This window comes from Pyricularia oryzae, chromosome 2 (assembly GCF_000002495.2).
Source record: "Pyricularia oryzae 70-15 chromosome 2, whole genome shotgun sequence".
NCBI classification, from domain to species: domain Eukaryota; kingdom Fungi; phylum Ascomycota; class Sordariomycetes; order Magnaporthales; family Pyriculariaceae; genus Pyricularia; species Pyricularia oryzae.
Genome location: NC_017850.1, coordinates 6,391,334 through 6,402,600, shown reverse-complemented (window position 1 = coordinate 6,402,600; position 11,267 = coordinate 6,391,334). Strand labels below are relative to the sequence as shown.

The window sequence follows — 11,267 nt, the reverse complement described above, 5'->3', positions numbered from 1 at the left end:
ACTTTGGTGCGACCGCCTGCCTGCCTTGCTTCTTGATCGCAACCTGAACAAACACAACGCAAAATCTCAATCCGTTCAAATCCAAAAACAACGACGTTGGACAAGCTCGAAATTCCATCTTTCCTGGCTGTTTGTACTCGCTCGTATTTTGCTTTAGTCCAACAATCTCCCTCAAGCCTCGATTTACCACTATTTTTCCATTTGCCCGCCCGCCTGACTACCTGCCTGCCCTACCTGCACGCCCGCTTCCCTCGACCTACGTAATTGCAGCAGAATCGGGACTGCCCTGCTGCGCCCATCAATTGGCCCAGATCTTGACCGACGCGGCGACGTAGGCCGATCGACATTCTGCCTCTTGCGACAATAATCAACCTATTACAACCTCATTCCCATCCAACTGTGGTCAGAGCTGAGCTGTGCGCTGCCTAGTCGTGTACGCCCGAGCAACCCCAAGATCGAGCTCCTCTTCCGTCTACCTCAATTTCATCTACCTCGCCGACCAAGCACAGTACCCCACAAAACCGGAACAGCGAACACCAGGTAGAACTGTCGGCCCTGGAGCATGGCGACGCGTTACACCGAGGAGGTGCTTTTGCATCTTCGTCTGTCGCCCTTGTGCGTCAGGCCTTCAAATCTTCCACCTCCAGAAGAATGGATGGGGTGAGTTACTTTCCGATTGCAGAGCATGACTTATCTCGCAGCTCTTTAGCTGTCCACTGTCATGCGTCACCTCTCGAGGGCCAGGGCTTGATTGACTGACGCAACGCAGCCCTCCTCCAGATAATATTCGCAATTCGACCAGGACTACTACAGACAACAGATCCAAAGCTCAAGATGCGCCGCTGGCAGATTATACTAACAGGAGACCGGAAGCCAACCGGCACGCTTCTCGCAACAGTGCCAGTATGTCACCCACATTGGTCCTCGTCTAACAAAAGCCGTGCATGCCATTCCCCTCCCTGACTAATGTGAACATCGTACTAACCGCATACAGACCCCGACGATATCATCCTCGGGCCACCTAGGACGAGCTTCGCATCCGCATCTGCCCGCAACAGCTTTAAACTGGGGGACAATGACAAGCCGCCGCGAGATCAGGAGCCTCGAGGAGACCGGTTTAATTTCCGTAATCGGAATGGCGAGCCCGACCAGTCCCACGATCGTGCATCCGATCGCTTCCGTGATGGCAGAGGCAACCTACGTAGACGCGATGATGGCGACCAAGACAGTGATGGATGGAGCACCGTGAAGCCTCGGAAGAGTTTCGGCCACGAAGGCGCCGAGCGCTTCCAACATGGACGAGGGGGCGCCTTCAGAACGGACCAGACCCGGGACGAGCGTAAGATGCGGGATAAGGACGAGTTTGATTCGACTAGAGACCGTCAACGCCGGCCTTTCGACAATCACGGGCGGGACAGGGACGGTGACGACGCCGACCCACGCTGGAACCTGACGCGAGGAAGGTCGGAGCCTTGGTTTAGGGATAACACCCATGATGACCGTGATCGGGGAGACAGAGCGGACCGGCAGGACCGCGAGAGGCCCTCCCAACGGGAGCGTATCGACCGTGCCAAGAGCTGGCGGGATCGCGATCAACATGATCAGCGTGACCGGGTCGACCGTCACAATGACCGCCGGTTCGATCACCGCAATGAGCGTGACCCTGAATGGCTTGATGAGCCAGCGGGTGAAAAGGCCGGAGGTCATACGGAGGAAGATTTCAAAAAGTTTATGGAGAGCATGAAGGCTGGTCAGAGTGGCCCCAAGAAGCCAGAGAACACGCAGCCTTCGCAGGCTGATAACGCTAGGGGTAACAACGTCAACTTGCCCAAGTCTGAGCCGGCAGCCAAGTCAGCAAACAGCGAGGACAAGTTTTTCTCCAAGTTCATCTCCCCAGTGGACGCTGGATCCGAGAAGCAAGATGATCACTCCAAGAGGGACAGCCTTCCAGGGGGTCAGGCTTCCAAGTCTTCAAGGTTCACCTCCTTTTTCGCGGCACCTCAGGCCCATGCCGAGCCCCCGGCGCCACCTCAGCCCGAAGTTGGTTCGACTGCCCCAATGCCTTCCGGTCATCTGCCCCCAGGTGCCAATGGCGGCGCACTCGCGGCCTTCTTCGGAGGCGCTTTCGAGGCAGGCTCGAATTCGCATGCGCCGCAGCAGGACCAGTCAGAGAAGCAGGCATTTGCAGCTTTGTTGCAGAAGCTCCAACTTCAAACCATTTCCAGCCCGAGTCCCACTGCGTCACCACATGCACCGCCTCCCGCTTCGGGTCTAGAACAGCCCCCAATGGGGCAGCAGCAGCAGCCACCCGCGGCACAGAAATCGCAACAGCAGCAACAAAATTCGATGCTTCCTAACCAGCATCATCAGCAACATCATCAGCAGTCTGCCCAACAAGGACCGGGCCAGCCTCCACGCCCTCAACAGCAGCAGCAGCAACAACAACAACAGCACCATCATCTTCAGCTCCAGCACGCTATGCAAGATGCCCGTCAGAAGAACGCGGCCCTCTCGCCGGAGCATTTTCAACAGTACGGAGGAGAACGACGTGGCCCACAGCCTCCGCACTTCCAAGAGATGGTCGGTGGCCGCGGTATGCCACCGTCGCAGCCAGTAACTACACGCCCTGAGCAGATGCTTCAGGATCTAGTGGAACAGCGTCATCAAGCTCCTAGCCAGGGGAGCGGCCATGGAGACAATATGGCACCACAGGTTAACCCACAACACGAATTTTTGATGCAGCTTATGCAGCGTCATCGCAACGAGCCGGAACCCCGGAGGACAGAAGAGCTCCTTATGAAGATGCCCCAGCCTCAGAAACAGGCTGTGAACCTGCCAATGATGGCAGAGAGAGAACTTGAGTTCCAGCGCGAGCGCCAGGCGAGTGCTTCGCAAAGGCCTATGAGGCCCCAAGGCCCACCTGGCTTGTTCGAGGATCAGTTTCATCGTCCCGAAGTCGACGGGCGGCCACCTCAGCCTCAGGGACAGGGCCGCCCAGCTCAAGGACAACCTCAACCGACTCAGATCCTACAGCGCCCGCCGCCTGGTCTTGATCATCAAATGCACCCTGGCTTCATGCCTGGAGGTGCCCAGGGTCCTCCATTCGGACAGCAAAGAGGCCCAATGATTCCGCCTCCCGGCCTTCCGGGCGGTCTGCCGGGTCTTGGCGTTCCCGGCGTTCCAGTAGGCGGACCTATCGGGCCAGCAAGCCCCAACCGTCACATTCCGGGCATGTTCCCGCCAAACTTCCCACCCGGCGCCTTCCCACCTCCAGAGGCCATGGTAGGGCCACACCGGATGCAACCACCACCAGGCTTGTTCGGGGGTCCCCCACCACCGGGTCACCCAGGATTTCCGCCTCCCGGGCCCCCAGGGCTTGCTGCGTTTCAGGGTGGGCCTGATGGAATGCCTCTAGGGGCCCATTTTGATGGCCGTGGGATGCCACCTCCCGGCGGTGGTGGGCATTTTCGTCGGTAATAAGTGTCCGCAAGACTTAGTAGTCGCAGTTTAAAACAAGGGTGCGCGATGGTTTGGAGTGTATGGACGAATGTTTTGTTGGACTGGAGATGAATATATCTTGTTAGCCTCACCATGTATGATCGAGTCCGTTGGACAATTTTAGGAGCCAACGCATAATTTTCGAAGTGGGGATGCCATTGCTTTATGAAGCAGCAACCGCATATGTTGCGTTTCATTGTTTTAGCTATGAGCCAAATCAATGTCATGGGCCTTTCCAGCAACAAAAGTAATCAGCTTTCGGGATTGGAATTCAAGTGCAAGCCGTTGAAAACTCGACAGTCGACAGGCATGCTATTTGGGTTTCATCGCATGAATCTAATGCAATCTGAACTATGCTCAAAGAATTTGATATCGAATCAGTAGTCGGTTATCCATTTGTAATCTTTTTATAGTACTAGAGTCAGAGATCATTCTTTGTAGAAGGTCGGCGGAGCTAATAAAGGCATCTTGAGATCAGTTGAAAAGCAATTATTTTCGTCGATGTGATGGATACGCCCTGGGGCATTTGTATTAACTTTTGTTCAAGACGCTTGCAGCAAAAGAACCATATGGACAAGACGAAAAGAGAAAAAGAAAAGGCACGAGACCAAAAAAAAAGTGAAACAAGGAAATAGTCTGTGGTTTTTTTTTCCGCCGATTAGCCACGACAGCCGAATTCGTTAGGGTGTGTTTTCTCTATATGGGGAGAGAGTATAAGAATGAATGGCCTTGTACCAAGTCAAAGCCAAAGGCTCGGTTTTGCGGGCAAGGTCCCCCTCCTTTGGTGTTTTTTCCCCCGGGTATGTCTTGATTGATACTTAGGGGCGCAAATGTAAATGAACCAAACTCCGCCACAATGAACAAACCCATCCTAACATAGCGGTCGTAATTCGTAAGCGAAATACAAGTAAGTAGGTTAAAGCAAATAGTGACAAGCAAAAAGAAAACAGGTATTTGGAGTGATTAAGAATAGCGGTGATCTGATATCAGATGAGATGGGTATAATTTAGGGTTCAAGCTAGGGAAATGACGCAGTAATGACAAGGAGAGTTCTAGTATGAAGAGTTGAAAGCAGAGAGGTAGAAACAAAAAGCAAAAGAGCGTGTGTTTATGCATAGAAGTGCATGATATGAGTAAAATATGAGAAATGATAGCGACTGTGAGATCTGACGGGGAACCGCACTTGTTTGATCCGAGATGGTACGAAAAGAAAGCGAATGTGTTGAGACCAAAGGTCCGGGTTGATACAAGTAAAAGAGTTGGGATGGGCTAGAGATGCTTCCTCTACGAGGAGTTGCTCGGACCCTCGCCGGCATTCTCGTCGGCGAGGGTATCGGCCGCCTCCTTCTCCTTTGCCAGCTTCTCCTCAAGCTTCTTGCGCTTCTCGAGGGCGGCGGCGCGCTTGGACTCGGCGGCCTTTGCGCGGCGCTTCTCGGCCTTGTTGCTAAAGATGTAGGGCACGGAGCGGACGACCGAGGCCATGAGTTTGGAGCCGGTGACGATGTGCTTGAAGGTCTCGCCAAAGTGGCCCTTGGCCTCGTCGAGGTTGGCGCGGGCGGCGGCGGAGCGCTTCTTGGCCTTGTAGGCGCGCTCGGCCTGCGAGGCGGCCTTCAGCTTGGCAGAGGCCTGCCGCCGCGTCGTCGTGAGCATCATCTCGGTGCCGCTGGTTCCCGGTCGCTTGGGCTCCGGCAGGGGCTTCTCCGCGTCTGCTCCGTCGGCGACATCTTGCCCCTTTTTGTTTGATTTGGCCATGCCGTCGTTTGAGAAGATACCCATTCGCAGATGTACTGGCTTACTTTTTGGTGGTTTGGAGTGGCACGACTTTTCAGAGTGCCAACAACGGACCTTTGGGTTGATTATGTATTTAATCCTGTCCCCGAAGAGGCGAGAAACAACGGGTAGTAAAAGGAGTGACTGTTGAGGGAAAAAGGAATGATTACTAGCCAGAAAACGGATCGAGAGAGAGGAGAAGGTGTAAATGGCGGGTATCCCTCTGAGGAAGGAAACGCTGGTACAAATATACCCCCGGTCCCCCTGGCTTCTCTTCTCAGACCCTCGAATATTCACTCATCAAGTTCCTCAGAGCAGGGCCAGGTCACTTCACGTGGTATGACATAAAAAAAAATAGAAAAAGAAAAAGGCCAACCCCACCAGAACTCAATAGAAACATTGTTTCTCTCGTTATGGGGATCCCCTGGGTATGTTTCCTCGTTCGAATGATGAAATTCATGCGACGGATCTCATGGCAGGCCTTTCCTGCGATTCCCCATCAACGCCCGCAATGAGCGGATGGTACGCTGTTTGTTTGTTGGGCCGATGTAGCAGGCCGGCTAAGAGCGAGTGGAACGCATAACAAAGCAATTAAAGGAAATCCCCGGACGAGTCGGCGGGTTTTTGCTAAGTGGGATACCGTGCTTTGTCGTCAGGCTGTCATAGCGGCGGGTAGGGACATGCCGGTACTCGAGCAGAGGGAGGACATGCTATATCCACGGTAAGTTATACCCCTTGGCAAGACATTGCATTGCTTTTGTATGTCGTACATACCTGCCGGATTGTACAAAGCCATGTAATGTACTCTAGTCATAAAAACCCGAGCGGGTGGGTCGGGTCGCCTTCGCTGTAACCACCATTTAGAACGATTCCAGAAGGCACCAAAGATTTCGACTCCAGCGTCAACGGTTGCCTACTCAAACATAACGCAGGTAGGTACCTAGGTACCAGGTACGTACGGTCGTAGTAGGTAGTACTCTCAGGCACGCGAGTCGCAGGAACAAAACCAGGCCACGGAAATTACAAATGATCCACCAAACCACTCAGAACTCCCCAAATCGATCAAGTGATCCATCCATATCATATCATCCATCTGTAATCTGGTTACGTGAAATACAGCCAACATTTTATCACTGGTATCAGCGGTTCCCTCCCGAGAGGATCTGCCGAGCGACTTCCGGATGACGGCTATATACACCGATGGGGTCGGTGATCGGGCCTAGTTAATCCACGAAGGGAACAAAATGAAATCCGCGTCGTCAATGAGGCTAGCCAAGTTTGATTTTAGCCTGGAAATCTGGCCTCAAGCTAGGGACCTTACCGAGCTTTAAGATACGGGTACAGTATCTTATTGTTAATTGGTCCCTGGTACTGTCAACGCAGGGTTCGATAGATGGATGTTGAAAAAGAAGCTGGACTAAAACAACCCCCCCCCCCCCCAAAAAAAAAAAAAAAAAAAGAAATGGAAAATGATTGCATGTTATTGTGTACATTGGACCACTTCATGCATCAGATGGAATATACATACATACCTATATAGTAAAAACGACGTATATCTTGGTCATAATCTTCAAGCCTAATCTAATTCAACTTATGTATATTAGAGATTGAAATCAGACGAACAAGCTCCATGCCTGCTTCCTTCTTAACTTGGTCTAGGTTGTCACCCGCTTCCAGGTCGTTCCCCGCAGTTGAATGTTTGGTAGGGTCCGGCCCAGCTCAAGGTACGGCGGCGCCAAGGATCGTTACGGCGGTGAGCTCAGCGCTTTCCTGTTTTCGCGTGCGAGCATGTGACTGATGGAGGAATGTCGAAATATGCGACAACGTGCTGCTGGTCAGGGTTAATTTGTGTGCCTGCTGTCCTTTTGCATTTTTAAAACACACCATCCTTTTTTTAGCGAGCGAGAAAAGCGCCAACTCTATCTACTGCTTTTGAACTGGCCTGAATGAACCTCGACGCCATCTCAATGTCAAATATGCTACTCTAGACACACCGTGAGAGATTCCAACTGCCGAAAGAGAAAACAGCCAGCATTGTCGTCATTTCCCCTCTAATCTCTGTTTGCGCCCCCACAAATCCCCTCAAGCCAAGGGTTCCAGCCGGATTGGCCTCCAAGGGCAGCAGAGGGAAAGAAGAAGGGGAGAGGAAAAAAAGAAGAAAAAAAGATAAACAACAAATTACTAAATAAAGATAGTCGAGGCCACGTTTGGGTGTCAACCACACACACCATCTGAACCCACCCATCGGTGTCGCGCGTGTCAGTCAACGGGTCCGTCCATTTGAGGAAAATACAAAAAGAAAAAGGTACCTACATGCCCGACACAATGAGCGCCACTACTAAAGGCGGCCAGGAGCCCGTCGCCCCGACCAACATTCGGAAAAGACGCGGCGTCCAGGCTGAAGGTGACACCGAAAGTTCAACAGCCCAAGACGGGATCGGCCATGCGCCCACTGCCCAATACGAGCAATCGGAAGATCAGGAACAAGCCAAGCTCAGGCAGGCCAACAAGAGCTATGGCCGCACTCCTGACGGAACCGTCTTCACGGTCCCCACCACCCACGACATGGTCTCGCAGCTTCTTGATCCTCGCCAGCCCAAGAACTTGAGCGATGTCATCGTGCTGGCCATTCTTGGAATGCACATACTTGCCGCCTACGCGCTGCCATCTCACCTCAAGCGCCCCGTGTTTGCCGCCATCTTCATCTTCTGGCGTGCCTCGTACAACATCGGCATCGGCATCCTCCTGCGCGTCCAGTCCCAGCACAAGCTGTTGGTCGTCAAGGCCAAGAAATGGGGCATTTTTGAGGATCCTGCATCCGGCAAGAATCCCCGGCCATGGCTATATCACCTTCTCAAACGCGAGCTCGAGGCCAAGATCCCTGAGGACTACAAGCTGGAGGAGGCCCCCATTGAGTACAACACTTGGCTCCTTTTCCGTCGCGTGGTCGATCTGATCCTCATGTGCGACTTCGTCTCGTACTGTCTCTTCGCCGCCGTGTGCGGCTCTACTCCTGACGGCGAGGCTCCATGGGCCACCGTTGCACGCTGGGTGATGGGTTGGGTGCTTGTTGGACTCAACTTATGGATCAAGCTCGATGCTCACCGCGTCGTCAAGGATTTTGCCTGGTACTGGGGTGACTTCTTCTACCTCATTGACCAAGAGCTCACTTTTGACGGTGTTTTCGAGCTAGCCCCTCATCCCATGTACTCCATTGGCTACATCGGCTACTATGGCATATCTATGATGGCTGCCAGCTACGATGTGCTTTTCATCTCAATTATTGCTCATCTTGCTCAGCTCATCTTCCTCGTCGTAGTCGAGAACCCACACATTGAAAAGACGTACAATCCTCCTCCTCCCCGTAGCGCTGGCCAGATGCAGCCGTTGGATGGAGCAAAAGACGCCGATTCCGCCACAAGAGACTCTCCTGCGACGGTTCACAACATGCTTGGCTTCAAGAACATCGACCTGTTCCGCGTGCCAGACTACACTACAATTCTGCTCTGCATCTACCTCGGCGTGCTTTCGCTCGCAACCCCGAAAACAGAGTTTTGGCAGGCAGCCTTCATAGTCCATGCCGTCCTCTGCCGCCTGTGGTTCTCGTTGGGTCTTGGCTGGATCTTGACTTTCCAGTCCAAGGAGAAGAGGTTCACAAGGCACTTTGTCAAGTACGGCGAAAGCGCCGGCGAGGCGTGGAGGCAGTGGAAGGGCCTGTACCACGTCAGCACCGTCATGTGCCATGGTTCGTTCATCGCAGCCTGCTGGAAGATGTACACGGTACCTGCCGATTGGACGCAGGAATGGTCGATCCTCAAGCACGTCACCGGAACTGGCCTGGTTGCTCTTCAGATCTGGACTGCCGTGAGCATCTACGACGAGCTGGGCGAGTTCGGCTGGTTCTTTGGCGACTTCTTCTTCAACAACCGCACCAAGCTGACCTACAGGTCCATCTATCGCTTCCTCAATAACCCGGAGCGCGTCATGGGCTCTCTAGGTCTATATGGGGCTGCTCTCATCACCTGGAGCAGAGCCATCTTTGTCCTTGCACTCATAAGCCACCTACTCACGCTTGCCTTCATCTCATACGTCGAAAAACCTCATATGCAAAAGATCTATGGCCAGAGCATTCGTGAAGAGGCTGGCCTGACCAAATTTGTCAAGAGATCCCTGCCCCCGCCAGTCAAGGAGTGGTCTGACAGCGTGGACAAGGTGCTTGATGAGGCCAAGGCTTTTGTAGAGGACTTTGTTGAGTCAGCCAGGCCCAAACTTGCCGCTGGAGTCTCAACGATTGTACGCGACACCACGGCCCTTTTCAACACCTATCCCGCACGCCTCACCATCTCGCAGCTGAACCCGTCCCTCGCCGGCCTGGATCCCAAACAATATTCTCTTTCGTTGGAGGGCACCGTGGCGCAAAAGGCTGCCAGCGGACGCTCGACCGGCAAGGAGAGCATCCATGGCAGATTCCCCAAGGATGTGAAGACATTGGTTCTGGAGTATGGTGCGCCTATCCGGGTCAAGTGGACGGCACCTGCAAACCACAGCAAGAATGACTGGGTTGGACTCTACATGGTGATCGACAACAGGTCCAGGGAGGTTACCGAGGTACCCTCTCAGGGTCGCTGGGTGCCCACTTGCCCTGGGGTTTACGACCGTGCAACCGACGGCGGCATCATAACTGCAGACAAGCCGCTACCTAGCCAGCCTGATATGGTTCAGGGAGAGATGGTTTTTGAGGGAGACAGGCTATGGTGGACTCAGGGCACTTTCGAATTGAGATACCACCACGACGGCTCTCACAATGTCATGTCAGTATCTGAACCTTTCGAGATCAAGATTGGGCGGTTCGATGAGGACTTGGACGAGGAGGTCTTGGCCACCGGCGGCGGTGTTTACGAGCGAGCCGTCGAGTCGGAACTTCTGCCACTGGTACGCAACTGCCTCGACCGCGACCCCGAGATTGCCCCAAGCACCGTAGACGAGCCGTTTGGAAGCCCGGTCGAACGCGATAGCAAGTATGCCAAGAGGGTGGTTTATGCGATCCACCACATGTTTGGTATCGAGTTTGCACCCGCAGTTGTTCCGGCGGACGGGAATGTCAGGAAGCTGGCGTGGCGTATTTGCAATGCCAAACAAGTCCTTGTAAGTTGGGGAAATGGACAGCGACACGACCGGGATCTACTTGTTTTATGATACACATATGCTGACCAGCGATACACTATCTTGCACTACAGGCTCCTTACAGCATGTCAAAGTCCCGAGGAACTACGACGCCCTTGGGCGAGAAGTTTCTAGAGACTCTTTGAGGCATTGAGAGCGCTACCTTGCAACGGCTAATGTTCACGTCGTTCTTTCCACACTTGGATGGTAACTGTTTACCCCCCTCCTCCACGAATTATTCTTTGTTGAACGGATGACTATGACATATAAGCTCCAGTTGGTTTGTTAGATTTGCAGCATAGCGATTGGTGTATTGAGTTTTTTTCCCCCCTGCGAACGTAAGCATACTGTCCTGAATTTAGTTCAAGTTCGAGGTTCACCTTGAAGCCTTCGCATAAGAAAGGAGGAAGAAGAAGAGGAGGAGGAGGGGAAAAAAAAAACCGTGGTCCGATGGTGATTTATGGTATAGTAATCGTGCAGCGAACAAGGAAGTGCAGCGTACATGGACTGCGCATGAATGAAACAAACAACCGTGGATCATTCGCGCTCCGAAGCATACCAAAGCTCAACTGACATCAGACTTGAACGTCATTTGGCTCATAAACGATTACCGTTTTGCTAGTGAATACATAACAGATATGTAAGCCACCGATGTAGGTACTCTGCAAGGTACACGAGGGTCCTAGTAAGGTATGTAGATCGCAAAGTAGACAGGCAGGTAGCAAGGTAGGAGGTAGGCATATTGCTTACTTTGCAACGGGTTATGCATGGTTGCTTCTTGGTTCTTGACTTATCGACGTGATCCTCCGGAGCTAAGTTTAAGGTGGTTGCGTTTG

At 52.9% G+C, this 11,267-nt stretch overlaps 3 protein-coding genes across 3 annotated transcripts; 2 read left to right on the top strand and 1 right to left on the bottom strand.

Annotated features, from left to right (window-relative positions):
• Positions 1–37: 37 nt before the first annotated feature.
• MGG_15078 (uncharacterized protein) lies at positions 38–3,861 on the top strand. The gene is made up of 3 exons (XM_003715254.1): positions 38–660; positions 770–903; positions 995–3,861. Exons 1-3 carry the CDS (start codon positions 563–565, stop codon positions 3,475–3,477), a joined length of 2,715 nt encoding a protein of 904 aa, XP_003715302.1. The 5' UTR covers positions 38–562; the 3' UTR covers positions 3,478–3,861.
• MGG_07112 (uncharacterized protein) lies at positions 3,858–6,896 on the bottom strand. The gene is made up of 3 exons (XM_003715253.1): positions 6,801–6,896; positions 6,590–6,633; positions 3,858–6,487 (listed from the first exon to the last, which is right to left on the bottom strand). Exon 3 carries the CDS (start codon positions 5,272–5,274, stop codon positions 4,783–4,785), a length of 492 nt encoding a protein of 163 aa, XP_003715301.1. The 5' UTR covers positions 5,275–6,487; positions 6,590–6,633; positions 6,801–6,896; the 3' UTR covers positions 3,858–4,782.
• Positions 6,897–7,070: 174 nt separating this feature from the next.
• MGG_07110 (phosphatidylethanolamine N-methyltransferase) lies at positions 7,071–11,194 on the top strand. The gene is made up of 2 exons (XM_003715252.1): positions 7,071–10,413; positions 10,506–11,194. The coding sequence occupies exons 1-2, from the start codon at positions 7,582–7,584 to the stop codon at positions 10,575–10,577; spliced, it is 2,904 nt and encodes a 967-aa protein (XP_003715300.1). The 5' UTR covers positions 7,071–7,581; the 3' UTR covers positions 10,578–11,194.
• Positions 11,195–11,267: the final 73 nt, after the last annotated feature.